Source organism: Archocentrus centrarchus, chromosome 3, assembly GCF_007364275.1.
Source record: "Archocentrus centrarchus isolate MPI-CPG fArcCen1 chromosome 3, fArcCen1, whole genome shotgun sequence".
In the NCBI taxonomy this organism is placed as follows: Eukaryota; Metazoa; Chordata; class Actinopteri; order Cichliformes; family Cichlidae; genus Archocentrus; species Archocentrus centrarchus.
The window spans coordinates 22,421,377-22,438,448 of record NC_044348.1 but is presented as its reverse complement, the minus strand read 5'-3'; the positions used below and the strand labels follow the sequence as shown (position 1 = coordinate 22,438,448).

Genomic DNA, 17,072 nt, shown 5'->3' with positions numbered 1-17,072 from the left:
GAAATGAAACAGAAGTAGACGGTAATGGTGAAAGAGGACAGAAAAGTGGTGTCCCAGATAATGCTGACCAGAGAGCAGTTTCATATGAAACAGTTTCACGTTTTTAAGAACGGGCACACATTATTTTATACTGTTTTTTATATTTCTCAAATAGCAGTTGAATGAATGAGTGTGAAAGGAACTATGGTAAAAATGAAGCTGTGTTCTTCTGTGTTTTAATACAAGTGTTTTCATGCCCCCCCCCCCCCCCCCCCCCCCCCCCCCTCAATCCGAATCAGGTGGATGTGCATACATTAGAGATGGCCCCAGAAGGCCCTATACTGCTGGAGCTGACCAATCAAAGTTCAAGATCTCTCCGAGCCCGCTGGACAGCCCCTCCTAGAGCAAATGGGAACCTTAGCTACACAGTGTACTACAAAAGCAAAGGTAACAGCTACTCTTTTCCCATCTCTCTCTCTCACACACACACTAAACCTCAACATATACACACAGCACCATGCATACACATGCACTACTTTTACATACAGTATTTACCAGCCAACAAATCTGACACTTCTTATACAACATTCAATCAGTGGGCAGAAGAAGTAGAAGTTGTAAAATGGGGAGGTCTCATTTTCTCAGTAAACCATGGATGTGTTTTTAACAGTGTTTTAGAGGCACCCAGAGCACAATGCACAATCACTTCTACCTGCGTAAAACAAACTTGAAGGCAACAAATAACACTTGGTGCAAGTACATAGTGTGTGTGTACACAGTTGAGTGAAAAAAATGTGCCTGCTGTGTAGACATATTGTAATACAGTGGTTAGTGCTACTTTTCTAGGGGAATCAGTATTATTTAATAATAATATTATTAATTTCAAGACTGTCAAGTGTTTTTTGGGGGGTTGGGGAGGTTTAAAAAGTCTTTACAAAGACATTTAGAACAAGATAATATAGATAGAAATGGATATGTAAGTACACATGCAAACTGACATACATAATCACACTTTTCACTCACAAAGTCAGCTTACATTGAAAGTCAGCCATGTAATAGGAAAGTAAAAAAGGAGTAATCAGTATACAGTAGCATAGAAGTGACAAGTTTTTATTAGTTTTTGATAGTTTGTGAGTGACTTAAGAGAGGAGATGACACAGGAGTATAGACCATAACGGTAGTATGAAGATGGAAGGAAGAACAAAGACAAGTTGCAATTCAATAATAGTATAAAGCAAAAAGGGAGATGAGAAGATCATATTTCCATAGATGTATTAGAAAGGAGGGTAAAAACAATGTAAGATATGAGGAACAGCAATACCGTAGGGAGACAACAAAAACAACAGACGGACTGGACATGGCAGGAAAAGAGAATACACACACTCACTCATTTTTTTTTTTTTTTTTACTTACGCATATTCACCAAGTCTCTCCCTGTCATACGCGCACACTGACTTTGATCTATGCCTCACAGAGAACCCGGCAGATGAGTGGAGAGTAGGATGGAAGAGGTGTGGAAGGAAGAGAGAGACAGTGTTTCGCTCTAGTTACCCATAACCTCCTGTTTCTTTGATACAAACTGCCTTCATCAGTCCACACAGAATTACGTGTGTGTGGGTGTGTCTATCTAAATATATTGGATAGGCTTGCATAGTATAATTTTCTGATCCCTTTTCTTTGACTATCCTTGCATAACCTCAATATGGAGACCTTTCTCTTTCGATTACTCTCAGTTAATCTCACTGTTTTTTTCTCTTGTGACCTCTCTCTCATGTTGTATGTATCTCTTGCAAGTCACTTTTCTACCATCACTGTGATCACTCTAATAAAAATATTCCATGAAAGTAATCCATTCAACGACATTGCTGTTTTTCCTTATTGCATATCGCTAGCCATATATATATAATATAGTGCCATGCTTGGCCTAAGACCCTACATGTCTTTCTTTCTTTGTCTCTTAGATGGTGATGGTGCATTGGATGGAGGTTCAGCAGCAGGCATCTGGTTGTCTGTGACTGACCTACAGCCTTACACTAACTACAGCTTCTGGATCAGAGGGTGTAATACACAGGGTTGTATTGAGAGCCTTCCACTCAATGTTACTACACTGCCAGCAGGTACTCACACTGCAAACTACTGCTAAACTGAAGATTATTCTATCATCATCAATTTGATAATTACTTAGAACTCCTGATTTTTTTTTTCACTGTGTCATAATATCAAATATCATTATTGTCCATCAAAAGAAGGGAATAAAGGAAGTGCTGCAAGGTTCTAAAGGCTTATCTAACAGATGCTCTTCAGTGGGTCAATAGCAAGCTTAATATCAGATAAAGATTTCTGAGACACTCTTGTCTTTTTGCGAAATAATATAACAAATTTGATTCTAGGAGCAGTGTGGCAGGAAAAATAAACCAGTGTGTATTGACCACTATCAGTCAACAGTTTAAGGAAGGCAACCCATGTGCCAAAGGCCTTCCTTTGAACTGCCTGGGTTTGAGTGCACCCCAGACCATAAACGGAGTGTAATTTCCCCCACTCTCTGTACTGCCCATCCAATAAAGGCTGAAACTGCCAAAAATAAATCTTAAAAAAATCCAAACAGTAGTTAATTATTAATACATTCTACTAAACATTATGCACACGTGAATCAGATATAGAATGATAGGTGCTGTTTTTGCACTGGTTTTAATGTCACTGTTGTTTTTTTCATGGCAGGAGTTAAAGGTGTTATTCGCTTTAGTGACATTTTTTCTTAATTTCTACTCATACCCATATTAAAGTTATGTTTCTTTCATGTTTTGCCATTTTATATTATTTAACCTTTTAATGTAAGTCACACTGAATTTACATTACATGAAATATATAAAGTATAAATACAATTTTTCCTTAGAAAAAAAAGATGGTAACAATATGATTGTGGTATTGTGGTATCTACTGTTATAGTAGATTTGTTTCTTACGCCACACACAAGACATGAACTGTGGCGATATTTTTAACATTACTTTGATTTTAATTGCTGTTCTTGTGAACTGGAAAGGTTTATTTTTATAGCTTGCTCTGCAAAAGGAAAAAAACTGTTATTCACTAGAGTCGACATACACATCATTGACTTTACTTAATGGTGTGAAAACATATTTCTGATTTACACAGCCTGTGTGTGTGTGTGTGTGTGTGTGTGTGTGTGTGTGTGTGTGTGTGTGTGTGTGTGTGTGTGTGTGTGTGTGTGTGTGTGCGCAATTGTGTAGAATAGAGACTGATTGTGCATACTGATAAATGTCAAAGCTGATCAGAGCAGTCTGGAGATAATTGTAACATGCACACACACACACATACGCACGCACACACACATGCGTGCGTATAAACACACATTTTACCACTTTAGCTAATGTTATCAAAAGGGTTGAATACGTACACCCTTGCACACACCACACCCATGTCTTAGTCAGACAACAACAAAAGACAGTCTTAGGAAAGTTCTCCTGTTCAAGTTCAAAACAAAGGCATAAGAAAGTATAAATTTTAAATACCAGACGTTTCCTCTCTTTCTATCTCTCTTTCTACCTCTATGCCTCTGGCATCTCTTTAGACTTCTATAAGGCAAACTGTCTTGATGCGTCCTTGTTCTATGAAAGAACAGAGAGAAGATAGCGGAGCAAGAGACAGAGGAGCAGAGGAGGAGGAGAGCAGAGAAAGAGAAGTGAACATAAAAGTGCATAGTTTAAAACGATTAGTGACACCTCTGATATTGTACCTGCTAACACAGCATGAGAGAGACACAGGCTCACCAACAGTGTGTTTTGCGTGTGCATATCTGTACATGTGTGTTTATGTCAGAGAGGCAGGTATCATCGTTTAATGAATTACACATGTACACACATTCAGGGAATGATCATTTTGCTGATCAAAAACTGGGTCATAAACAACACTGAATCTCTGAATGCAAATAGGAGGATCCTATTAATTAAATTTAAATGTAGCATTATCTTTTAGATTCAGTAATTTGTGAAATTCTTATTTGACTGTAAAAGTACAAGATCTCCATTTCCACGCTTTTCATTCATTGTCTTCATTGTATTCATTGTAAATCGACTGCTCAGTCCATTCTGATATCATTGTGTTGCCTTTCGAGTGAGAGGATGGTCACTTGACCACTCCTCATTTACATATAATGCTGCCCCTTGAAACTCAAAATGCTTTTCACCTAACTATTGTTGATCTAAGATGAAGACAGATTTAACAACTGCATGTCTTGCTCCGGTCCTCAAATATTTTCAGAAACACATTTAGGTGAGATAAGAGCAGCCAATTTGGTCTGGTTTGAATGGCGAGCAGACAGCCTACGAGAAGCAGTCATTCAGTCAAGTGCAGCTGATTGTTCACATGGATGTAGGAGACATCAACTGAGAGTGATGTTGCAGAATATACAGTATAAGACTGATAAAAAACTCATAAGAAATTAAGACCAAACTTGATTCGAAATAGCCAGTTAAGGTGACACTGATTCAACATTATCTGTTTGTGTTTATCTATTGTGTTACACTCATTTTTTGTTTTCGTTCTCCTGTTTCTCAGTTTTCTGTTGTCCGAGCTGTCTTTCTTTAAACCTGATTGTTAAAAAAATAAGTTAGTAAGTTAGTACCTGGATATAAGGGTGGTGATAAAACTGCAAACAGAGCCACGTGTAGGCCTTTAAATGAAATGGACACGTCAAGACTGACACACACATACAGAGTGAATGAGTCTTTAGTTTAAAAAGGGTTCTTGTGTCATGTTTTGAATATGTATGTGTTTTTGTTGATGTACTAGGATAATGAACATATATTAGAGTGTCGATTTACGTTGATGAACCACCCATAAATTATTCTGTTTTTTGAGGCTTTTCTCACACATTGTGTATGTTTGTGTTTGTGTGTCTGTGTGTAGTTGTAACAGACATCTTTAGAATAAGATATCTTCAGCAATCAGTCTTGTTGTAGTGGAAATCACACAAATTTTGATTGAAGGGTCACTTTATACATCGGAGGGCTGGCTCTTATTTCACATAGTCAACAGTGCGGTCACTCTGATTTCCTCCATGTACACTGCTGAAAAAAAAATTAAAGGAAAACTTTTAACAACACCAGATCTCAACCGGGGAAAATAATGCACTGGATATCTATACTGATATGGAGTGGATAATATGTTAAGAACAAAAGTATGCCACATCGTTTGATGGAAATTAAAATTATCAACCTACAGAGGGCTGAATTCAAAGACATCCTAAAAATCAAAGTGAAAAAAATGATGCGGCAGACAAGAAAGTCTATTTCTGATTGTTTTGTCAGAGACATTCACACCAGTGGCCTGGGGGTCATTTTGTAGGGCTCTGGCAGTACTCATCCTGTTCCTCCTTGCACAAAGGAGGAACACAATGCTGATGGGTCCTGTCCAGCACTCCTAGAGTAACTGCTTGTCTCCTGGAATCTCCTCTATTCTCTTGAGACTGTACTGGAAAACACAGAAACCTTCTGGCAATCCTGGAGGAATTGGACTACCTGTGCAACCTCTGTAGGGACCAGGTATCGCCTCATGCTACCAGAAGTGACACTGACCCTACCCAAATGCAAAACTAGTGAAAAAGCAGTCAGAAAAGATGAAGAGGGAGAAAAGATTAGTGGCCTTCACTTGTAAAACCATTCCTGATTTGCTGGTTGTCTCATTGTTTCCCCCCTAGTGCACCTATTGTTAATGTTACTAACACCATAGCAGCTTTAACTGATTAACATCTCCCTCTGCTACTTAACTGACCAGATCAATATACCAGAAATTTAATTGATTTGATGCTATACTCTGATTAACCAGTGTTCCTTTAATTTTTTTTTTTTTTTTTTTTGGGGGGGGGGGGGGGGGGGGGGGGCAGTGTATTTGTTGTTTTTGGCTTACCTCATTTTATTCTGTCTTTGCAAAAAATTTCTGTGTTTCTGTTAAGAGCACAGGTATCATATTGAATCAGAATTGTTGACTGATTCAATATGATACCCCCCCCCCCCCCCGTTTTACTATTTGAATGTCTTTCTTTTCATTCGGCCCATTGACCACCTCTACATTTCCTTCATCACCTGCTCCCTCTTCTTGTCCTCTTTCCAACATCTTTTCTTCCTTCTTAGCCCCAGATGGGTTGTCACCTCCAACTCTGGCCCATGCAACTAATACCACTCTGAACATTTCCTGGTCTGCCCCTGCCAACTCCAATGCACCAGGCCAACTCTACTACAGTCTGCAAATGAGGACATCCCCACCAAGGCCTGCCACAAGGTGAGAGAGACCATGACATGCAGAGTAACAGCAGCTGAACAAGTTTGCATACTGTTTTCCACAACACATAAAAGTTGTCTGAGACAAAAATGTGTTAAGAAGTAGCAATAAAAGAACCCACAAGACAATATACATATCACATATGCTTAATATGTAAAGAAAAATGGGAATACACACATAGCCTACACATGTACATATAAATGGGTACATTATACAGCACAACTGAATATGTCACAACAGTATGACATACCATCAGAAATCCAGAGAGGGAATGAACCAGAAGACGGGGTGTAGAGTCAGAAAGACAGAAAAATCAAAGACAGCGACGAGAGTGAGAGAGAGATGGGCAGAGAAAGTGTGATAGAATAAAAAGAGAGAGAGAAGGTGTGCATCTGATATGTATTCATTACATGCTTCCTGACAACAAATTGCAATTTAATCCAAGAAGAGGAGGCTCTCATTCTGTGGTAATAAATAAATGACTAGCTACATGTATTATATATCAGACAGCCATGCCCTCCTCCTTCTCTGCTATGGAAATCTCATTGTTCCCTGATTTATTCATTCATTCATCCCTTCTATCCATCTGATGGTAAATGGTCAATGGTCCCTCATTTATGACAATATTCTTTTACTTTGTCCTAGATTTCCTTGTATGATTATATGATATAGGACCAGGTATGACATGGGAATAGGATAAAAAGCTATGAAAAGATTGTACATAATGCATAGACAGTCAGTGTTTAGAGACCCAATGAAATTTGTCTTGTACATTTTTTACAATCTTTTACTTAAAATACATTTAATTTACACTTTGGAATACATAAAAAAAAAAAATCAAACAAGTTTTACTTACTAACCTTTCTTACTGAACTCTGAATAAATGCTTTGCAACTATTCAGATCATCTTTTTTTCCACTTCAAACAGATTCCTGCATTGTGCATCTTGGAAATGTTTATTGCATGTACACTAAAAGTACAGAAAAAGTGGCTAAACTATATATAACTAATACAAAATTTGTGCAGTAACAGCCTGCAGTCTAGGAGATCCAATTTTAATGATTATGTACCATGTAGAAGTTGCAGCAGCTGACCAAAGGAACTTCAGAAAACACACTCTGTGGAGCTGCCTGGTGCTGAATCTCTCTGATCAAGCATTAAAGAGTAAACCAGAGAGGAAGGATAAAGTTAAAAGAGGAAACATTTGGTCTAAGGTGGAAAATATGGAGTTGCTAATGTTTTTATTTAAAAGAAAGTGGTAACTATTGCAACAGTAAACTTCGCTAATGACTCAGCATATTTTCAGATTGACTTGTTCATCAGAAACTCTGCAAATGATGTTTTGTAACATCAGAATTTGTGTACACTCAAACACAGAAGCATTCACCACTAAGGGCTAGATCAGCATGTTTAAAGGAGATTTTTTTTTGCTGTCACTCTGTGACCACCAGTTAACAGAGCACATCACACACCCAAATATATGTCCATGAGTGAATTTATGCCTGTGTCCATCTACTCTCAGGCTTTTGGAAAACGCAACAGACACCTTTTCCTATTACTTAGAGGGCTTGTCACCATACACACCTTACCTGTTTAGAGTGGTGGTTTCACACACACATGGGAAGACGGCAAGCCCCTGGGCAACCCTGCGCACTGCTGAGGACAGTAAGTACACATACTCATACTCATACACACTAGTGCCCACAAAAAAAATGTGCATACTTTTTACTCAGATGCATGCATTTCCACACACAGCTTCAGTGCACACAAACAATGCAAAAGCAGAAAAAAAAAATAAATATTAAACGCTTTCAATATATAACCTTGAAAACTGTACCTTTTTTTTCTTGAAATAAGCATCTTATGGGTCAGAGAAACTGCTATACTGCTGTTCCTGTTGGTAGTGGGTGCTGACTTTGTTTTGTTGTACTGCAGTGCGCTGCTTCTGTCAAAAGTCCTTCTAAGTTGTGCAAGGGACTGGCTGGGACGTAGCTGGCAGGAGTCGAGTGTTAGGGGGCCTCTGCTGTCAGTTGGCCATCAGTTTTCCTGTGTCAAAATTAACCTCGAGGAGTCTGACAGATCAGCTGACTTTAGGTGATGATCTAAACAACAGACTCATTAGACAGTAAACACATGGCTTCTGTTCTATTTTATTGAAAGTTTGTTTTATTAAAGTGCATGCATACTTTAAGTGGAGGTGCATAATCAGTGAGAGAACAACTAAAACTGAAGACGGCTGTGAAACGGCGCTAGGTGAAGCACACAGATAGGGTGAGTTTTGCATACTGTAAGGTGTGTGTCTGTGTGTGAGTGACCTAGCCAGTGTCATTGTGGGCTAATTGCTGTAATAGAATCATATTAGCCACTGGAACAGCCTCCTCAGTGCAAAGTTATAAATTAATTAGTACCATGCTATTATCACATACATTATCATTAAGCAGCTGAGATTTGCATACATTGATACACACAGAAATGTGCACAATACATGTATGTGTAGTGTACGTATACATACACAGTCACATGAGAAAAAAAGAATGCAGTTACACACATACCGTGATATACCATGCATGCACACACCTATTCATACACACAACTGCAGACATTTAGGATGCATTAAATTATGGCCCTGTGCTTTTCTCATTGCTATGCAGAATTGAATTCCCTCTAGCAAACACACACTCACATGCACATAGACAAATTGGTACATACTCACACACACTCTGACACACAGTGAGCTTTTGTTACTTTTTTCCAGCAACTGTAGCTAAAGTGGACACTACCTGTGTTTCTGTTTGTGTATGCACTGTTAATGTAAGATGAATCTGAATCTAGCACTCTGTCTCACATCGAGAACTTGCGTGTCATAAATCATACACATCCGCACCTCTTTGTCCTTCTTATCAATAAAAGACCTCCTGGTGCTCACAACCAATAACATGCAGTCACGAGGCTTCTTGCAGACATGTAACACAAGGCTTTGGGATGCTACTTAACCTGCACCCAGTTGTCACAAAGATTGGAGAACCATAGATTTGTGTATTTATTTTGACGCTCAGCGTGCATGAGGAATCTCTTTTAACTAAATTATAGCAGCCAGTTGTAAGCATTCATTCCTCTTCAGGGCTCTGTGTCATGTTGGATTCAAATAATTATTAATAAATAAATGTCGCATTTTACGTGAATTTTAAATTCTGCATCCTTTAAATGTGAAAATGTACATTTTAAAAATATGCATTAAAATTGTTTTACCATAATGATGAATACAGAATAGGTGTAAAAGTTCTTATTAAAAAGGGATTTAAACCTATGAGTGGAACAAGCCACATTCAGGCCGATTGGATTTCCCTTACACTGATGTGTAATTTGTCACCGTAAACCATCTTCTTATCGTCTTGGCAGTGAAAGAAAAGAGGGGCTATGTTCTCGTCTTAATCTCCTCTCCCACATACAAGAATAAATGACAACCTTTTTGCATTTCATTTGATGATGCACTGTAAAGTAAGGCTAATAGTTTGACTTTTATTTTTTGTCTTCTTGCTTTTGTGGAATTCATATACATGTAAGCCCGTGTTCATTCTGAAAAACATAAATCTAAAATCTGAACACGGCAACATACATACGTGTATATATATACACTCAAACTCACACACATTCACACACTTGCTCAAGTGACATATACTGTACATTTGATCTTAACGCACTCAGTCATTCTTTATAGAGTGGTCCTTTGGGTTTATCCTTTTGAAGGAGATCCCTCTAACCTGATCTCTATGTGCAAGTGTGAGCTGTAACCTTGTAAGTTTTATACTTTGGCAGAGCATGGTATATTCCATGTACCATATGTCGACATGGGCCATTTTTAACAGTAGGCATTTGTGTATGTTTGAGCTCATTTTATCCACATTTTTTATGTTGTCATTTCTCCCTGTTACTCAAAAATTCCAGTATTTTTTCTCTTTCGTCTGTTTTCATAGCATTTCCTTTCATTTCCTTTTTTTCTCCAAAGCTGTCTTTTTTATGGTTTTTAGGTTTGAGCATTGAATTGGGTTCACTTCTTAAGGAGGATCAAGAAAAAAATAACATTAAAAAAAAGGAGGTGAAAAAGTGAAGAGAGGAAAATGGAAAGAGAAAAGGGTAAAATGAGTAACTGAGGGGAAAAGAGTGAAGAAAGGAGAGGGCTAATGATAGAACAGAGAAAGAGAGAGAGACCCATGCTTCCTCCTTTCCTTTTTATCATTCCATTAAAGTTTTATATCTATCTTTTTAATGTAATTTGGTCCCTATGAATTCCTGCCGCTGCGGAACAGACAGACGGCTCCTGTGAACATAAACTCTAGCCGTGTTGGACAGCTCCCTTTCCTCTGTCTACTCCCATGTTCACACCAGCTAAGTGATCTAAGAGTGTGTGTGCGTCTGTGTGTGAATGTGTTATAGAATGTTATTGTGAGGATATGAATAAAGCTCTATTTGAATAAAATGATCTTTGCCAAGTAGTCTTAGAAAGTAAAAGTGTGCATGTGAGAAAGAAAGCATCAAACAACATTAGTTTTTTTTTTTTAAATCACTGTTTAATAGAAAGTAAGCCTAATCAAAAAGTGAGATAAGAAGTGTAAAGCAGAAAGAGCAACAGGAATAAGGTTAAGGGTAATGGCAGAACGCAAAAATTCATGTTATTTAATTATTGAACAGCGGTATTAATAAAATATTATCCTACCTTAATTCCCCTGTATTTTGGTCAGTTCACATTTCCAGGGAAACACTGAAGCAATGTTAGCACAATCCTTTTTTAAATTTTACATATCAAAAGATAGCCAATGAATAAATACGTGTTCGCCACCTGAACTTGTATTTAGATCAGATTTTTGATTGGCTTTCTTTTAAATATGGTGTCAGAATCAGCGGGAATGCTACTTTAATAGAATTTCTATAGTGAATTATTTCCCAGTGATTTGAATAACCCATCAACATAGTTTAACATTCTAGTTTGAAAAGCCAGATATTATTTTGCAGCTTTTTTTACTCTCTTTATGTACCATATGAATATATTAGAAGATTAGCGCAAATTAAATTAATCACTTCCAGTGATCAGCGTCTGAAAAGATATTGAAGTTTTCATATGATTGATAAAGGTTAAAGGTATTGTGTTGGTTTCACATCTCATATACTGTTGATGTCATGGGTACAAATCAAGCTTGTGACCTTGGTCTTGTATCATCCGGCTTGTCACAGCCTCTTCATTGAATTCTAAGGCAGCAATGACTTTAAATAATCTGTAGAAAAAGTAAAGATATGAACTGCAGTGAAAAAAATTCTCACTGTATTGCTTGTCACGTTTTGACACCATGTTGTAAGCATCTTGATAACAGTAAAGCTCAGCATTTGTCCTCATTATGACTCCTAGGAGCCTCGATTCACCTTCAAAAGCCCAGTCACCCACATACACACATGCCCACAAACACATGCGCGCGCGCACACACACACACACACACACAAACCCAAGCATGCATGGGACCCTCTGCAAGACTAAAAATAATACCCTTCCTATTCTCTTCACATGGATACACACAAATGTACACACTTAAATATACATGGACTGACCGTTAGCTGCACACAAACACACAAACATACACAAGAAGCAACATAACATCGACACACCCACAAGTACACACACATACGCAAGCCCTCCCCCGTCACTCCCTCCCCCTCTCCAAGCCCTTGTCAGTTGATTGTGTTATTACTATGCTAACCAAATCCTTATAAATGTGATTTAAGGCTTGGCGGCCCTGCACTCCTGTTTTAGCCTTCTGCTACTGTGTTTTACTGGAGAGAGGAGGAGCAATGGTGGGAGGTGTGGAGAGAGGTATGAAGGGAGAGGGGGAAGAAAGAGGGGAAAGGCATGGGGAATGAAGAGATTAGAGGAAGGGTGGGATGAGAGATGGAAAGACAGAAGGGGTGAGTGGGAGGGAGAGAGAATGAAGGATAAGGAGTCAGGGAACCAGAGAAGGAAGTACGCATTCCCTCAACGCTCGTTCCCTTTCTATCCAGAGAGCTGTAAAGCGTCAGTAAAAAAGAAAAAATAAAATGGAAAAAAGCATCACATGCATCTTAAATGAAAATTTCAATTGAAAAACTTAACAGCCCTTCAAATTGCAGAATTTTACACGCGCCAGTAAAGCCTAAATAACACTCAACACTTAGAAAGAAAAGGGTGGTAGGGAGGAGGGGAGGAGAGAGGGACTGAGGGAGGAATGGGGTAACAACAGGGGTTATTTTGGTTAGTTGATGGGGATTGGATCAAGGTGACTGGATTGTGTTTTGTGGCAAGATTATTTGCAGTTTAGAAATTTCTGTTTATTTACCTTTCTGTGCATCTTCAGTTTGTATTTTTGCACATCCGTTCTTTGAACAGACAGACATGTTAATCAAACAAGATAAAAGAAAGAGGACAATATAGTCAAAAGGACAGGCAGATGCAGACTGTCTAATTAGACATTCAAGAAACAGGTAGGTTTATACCCCAACCCTCCGCAAAGACAGGCAAGCATGCAGCAAAGCATGCATACATACACATAGGCAGACAGAGAGATGGGCTCTTGGTTATTCGTGGGGTTCAGTAGACCTTTGGTGGTAATTGAATCAGTGTGAGTGCTGAGTAGAGCTAGCATAAAAACCTGTTAACCCAAAAGGTCAACTTTCTGCATTGTTTATTTAGCAGGGAGACCAGAGAGAGAGAAGAAGCAAGGAAGAAAGAGAGAGACCCAGACACAATGCATGAGTGGGGGGTAGAGTAGGAAATGAGAGAGGTGATGGGGAAGAGGGAGAGGGAAGGAGAATGGTCAGTGAAAGGAAGAGAGAAAGAAGGAAGTGAGAAACAGACTGAAGGAGGGATGCTGGGAGCATTTGTGATCTGTAAAATCAGCCAAGCTTTACATCACTGTTTTTATACTGTTGTTTATTTGTGTGGGAGATAGAGTGTGTGTGTGTGTGTGTGTGTGTGTGTGTGTGAGAGAGAGAGAGAGAAAGACCTGCCATCTCAGTGCAACCACATTTTTACTTGTGAAGGAAGGGCCTTTGTCTGTGTCTCACTTGTTTGTGTGTTCAAGATTTACTGTCATTCCAAAACATGAGGTAAAGTAGCATGGGAGGGAACAAAACTAAGCAATGAGGTGCTGGTGAAACAGCATCATAGCAAGCTAACAACTAACAACCAAATCAGTAATACAATTTAAAAGTACAATATAAATTTGATTGTAAAACTGCAATCTAAATTTACATTTATGAGTGTGTGTGTCATAATATTTCATATATGTAAAAATCACAGGGTCCAAATTCACAATCACAAAAATGTTTAAAAAATGTTGAACTCTTTAAAACGCTTTGCCTGCTTTCTACACCTTGTAATAGTAGCAATGAAAAGGTCTAAAATAGCACTTGGTTTGTATATGTACAAGGAAAATCGCTCTATTTAAAATACAAGAAACACAATGGAAATCAAAATGTTAATGTTAATTTTTATATTTTAATTTGTGGAGTAGCTTTAAATGATTCAGTTCAAAATCATCCTTATTTATCTTATACCGGGCCTTGGTCCAGACCAGCAGGTCATTTTCTGTCTGAAACAAGATGTTTTAGCTCCAGTTCCCCTCAAGGAGTGAGAAGGAGCCTGTTACTTCTGATAGGCTCCTTCTTACAAACGGGAGGTTTGAACAGCAGGTGGGTGGCTCTGCTGCTACTAACAGCCACAGCTGTGTGTATATGGCCATGTCAAGGATATCCCCTTTCACTGATGTCATACAGAGCTGATTTGTATATATGTTCACCTGAATAACAAGGAAAGAAAAGCATAATAGGTCAGCTTTAAGTATTTTCTAAAAGACATTTTAAATCTTTAGAACTTTAATCAGAACTGGGACATCCCAGTCCAGTTACTTGATGTTAGCTGGCATTTCACTCAGTGGGTAGTAAGGCCTCTCAGTTAGTGTGCACATACTGTACTTATACAGCTGTTATCTACATGGTTGCATGCATGCTGACATACACATATACATGCTTGCACACTTTATCTTTCATACAGTCATGCCTGCATACTCTCAGCCTCTCATCTTCATTCAGTCTCCCTCTCCGTCTCTCCCTTACACACAAACATACACACCGCCATCTGGGAAAGCCGTTAGCGGTTAGCGGTAGCACTTAGCGACGCAGCACGCTCCCTCAGTCCGCTCAGTCACCTTGATCTGCTTGCCCTTCACACAGGACCATTACTGCTATACTGCATCGCAGTGGGTGTGGGCATGTGAGTTACCGTGTGCGTTAAGAAGCGCATGTCTATGTATATGGACATGTATCTTTGTGTGTCTATTATAGGGCAGTACAGTGGGATATAAATGCCTGGTAAGGAGAGGGGGGGGGGCATTACCTTCAAATGAGTGACGTGTGAAGTGTCGCTCTGAATAGTCTTATGTAGGTTCTTGTCCATCCATGGACATCTGCAGATGTTTGCTGTTGGCGTGCCTCTCTACCTGGATATTTTTAATATGATCTTTTGTGTTTTTGGTGTAAGACTTTAAAGCAATCCCACTAATTGAGAATGACAGTGGACATAAATGTTGTCTCTCACTCAGACAGACAGACTTAGATTGGCCACACCTAAAGTATATCACTTATATATAGGGTCCTGTCCCTTGTGGTTCCTGTGTAGTATATTAGCTGTTCCCAGAACTACGCTCTTCTGGACAGAGATCTCGGATGTTGTTCCTGGAATCTGCTAGAGCCATTCTCCCAGTTTGGGTATCACTGCCCCGAATGTTCTGGTTACCACGGGGACCACCGTTACCTTCACCTTTCACATCCTCTCTAGCTCCTTCTCTGAGCCCTCGGTATTTATCGAGCTTTTCGTGTTCTTTCTTCTTGATGTTGCCATCTTTTGGTATTGCAACATCTATCACTACGGCTTTCTTCCTTTGTTTGTCCACCACTACACTTTTCTTGTGCACGTGTATGCATCAGTGCATGAAAGTGGCACTGGAAAAGGAGTAAAGGTGCATTGCAGCAGATCCTTTAAATCCTGTAAGTTGAGAGGTGCAGCGACTGTGAATCAGACTTGTTCTAGTGCGTCCTCCCACTGCCTGTTGCAGGTTTGATTGTTTTATTTATTTATTTATTTTTCTCATTCATCCTACCACTGTGAGTATACCACAGCAGACTGGAATTTCCCCACAAGTTTTGCCATTTGAGAAGTGTTACAACCCAGTAGTTTGGTCATAACAAACTGGTTCATATAAAAGTCTTCACACCGTCCCATTTCTACCACATCCAGCACATTACCCTCAAACACTCACTGTTCATTTAGATCTTGATATGCATTATTGTTACAAGCTAATCAACATTGTTCACTTCATCCGTGAGTGGTCATAATGTAGTGATTTATCTCTGTATCTGTATTATTGCTCATTATTTCTTTTTGTGCCAGTGGAAAGTTAGGCTAGAATGTTCTTTTCACTCCACTCCAACCTAAATATCCCACTACTGAAAGATGCAGAATCAAATTCATGCAATCACAAGTACCACAAAATCCATAAATACAACCTTAGTTTGCTCTTGGGGGAAATTGAGAGAGAAAGAGAATTTTCATGTTAATCCCTTGGATAGGGATGGCAAAATCACTCTTTGTCCTTCTGATGTCATTCTTGATGTTACTCATCAAATAATTCTTTTGAACAAATCCCCCCTCCTTGCTTTTCTCGCAGTCTTCTATAAGGTCTCTTGTCTTTTCTTTTCCACTCCCCCTCTTTTTTATCTGTCATTTCCCCCTCTTTGCAGGTCCGGGACCAGTAGACACCCCAACTGTAACAGGGCTTCAACCTCATAGTGTATCATTTACCTGGGTTCCTCCTACACAACCAAATGGAATTATCACAAATTATACCCTCTATCTTTACTCCAGCTCGATCATTTCTTCAGATTATAAACCGGGCTCATTCTCCAGCACCAGGTGGACTCCTAACCCAAGTCTGCTTCCCAGCACAAAAGGTGCATATCTACACTTAGGTCATAACCTCAGACCATTGACCAGTCTGACCACTACTCAAGACTCAAGCCACATCTCCACCTTGAAACCTGGCACTGTAGAGAACCAGACTGAATCTACTCATGTTGATGATGCGAGCCAAGGCACCAGTTCCGTCTTATTCCACCCCAGTGAACCTGATATCACCAGTGTAACTGCCAGCCTCTCACTGACACCAGAGTACAGTGCAGTAAGCTATAATACTGAACGTTTTATAGAAGATGGTCCTTTCTCTAGCACCACCTCCAGTTCTTTAAGTGCAGCTTCAAGATCAACACCTCTTTCAGTCACTGTTCCAGGGAATATCACCAACTACACCTTTCTCAGTCTACTTCCCTACCAGGCCTACAGCTTACAGGTACTAGATTTTAGTAAAATTTTAGTAGATTATAGCTTTATGATGTTTTATATGTAATATAGCATAGCAGTAAAAGTGTCAGGATTACAAATTGAAATTCTCTTTCTTAAACTGATAACCCTACAATCGCAACACATTGTGATGTTACAAAATTTGCTTTACAACATCCAGGTAGAAGCGTGCACTAATGCGGGTTGTGCAGTGTCAGAGAGGTCTCAGCATATTCGTACCCTCCCAGCTCCACCCGAAGGAGTTCCTGCTCCTCACCTTTACTCAGACACACCCACCTCTGTTCTCTTATCATGGGGCGCACCAGAGCGGAGTAATGGACCACTAGAACGGTAAGACACAATCACATAAACTCCAAAAAAA

The 17,072-nt window shown here is 39.2% G+C and overlaps 1 protein-coding gene across 1 annotated transcript in view; it reads left to right on the top strand.

Moving 5' to 3' along the window:
• Window positions 1-17,072, top strand: part of ush2a (Usher syndrome 2A (autosomal recessive, mild)) — a 233,943-nt gene that overhangs the window by 121,926 nt on the left and 94,945 nt on the right. Inside the window, 6 exon segments of the mRNA XM_030720976.1 lie at window positions 279-426; window positions 1,941-2,096; window positions 6,129-6,276; window positions 7,799-7,941; window positions 16,096-16,700; window positions 16,872-17,041. Of these exon segments, the coding sequence (XP_030576836.1) occupies window positions 279-426; window positions 1,941-2,096; window positions 6,129-6,276; window positions 7,799-7,941; window positions 16,096-16,700; window positions 16,872-17,041 (1,370 nt within the window).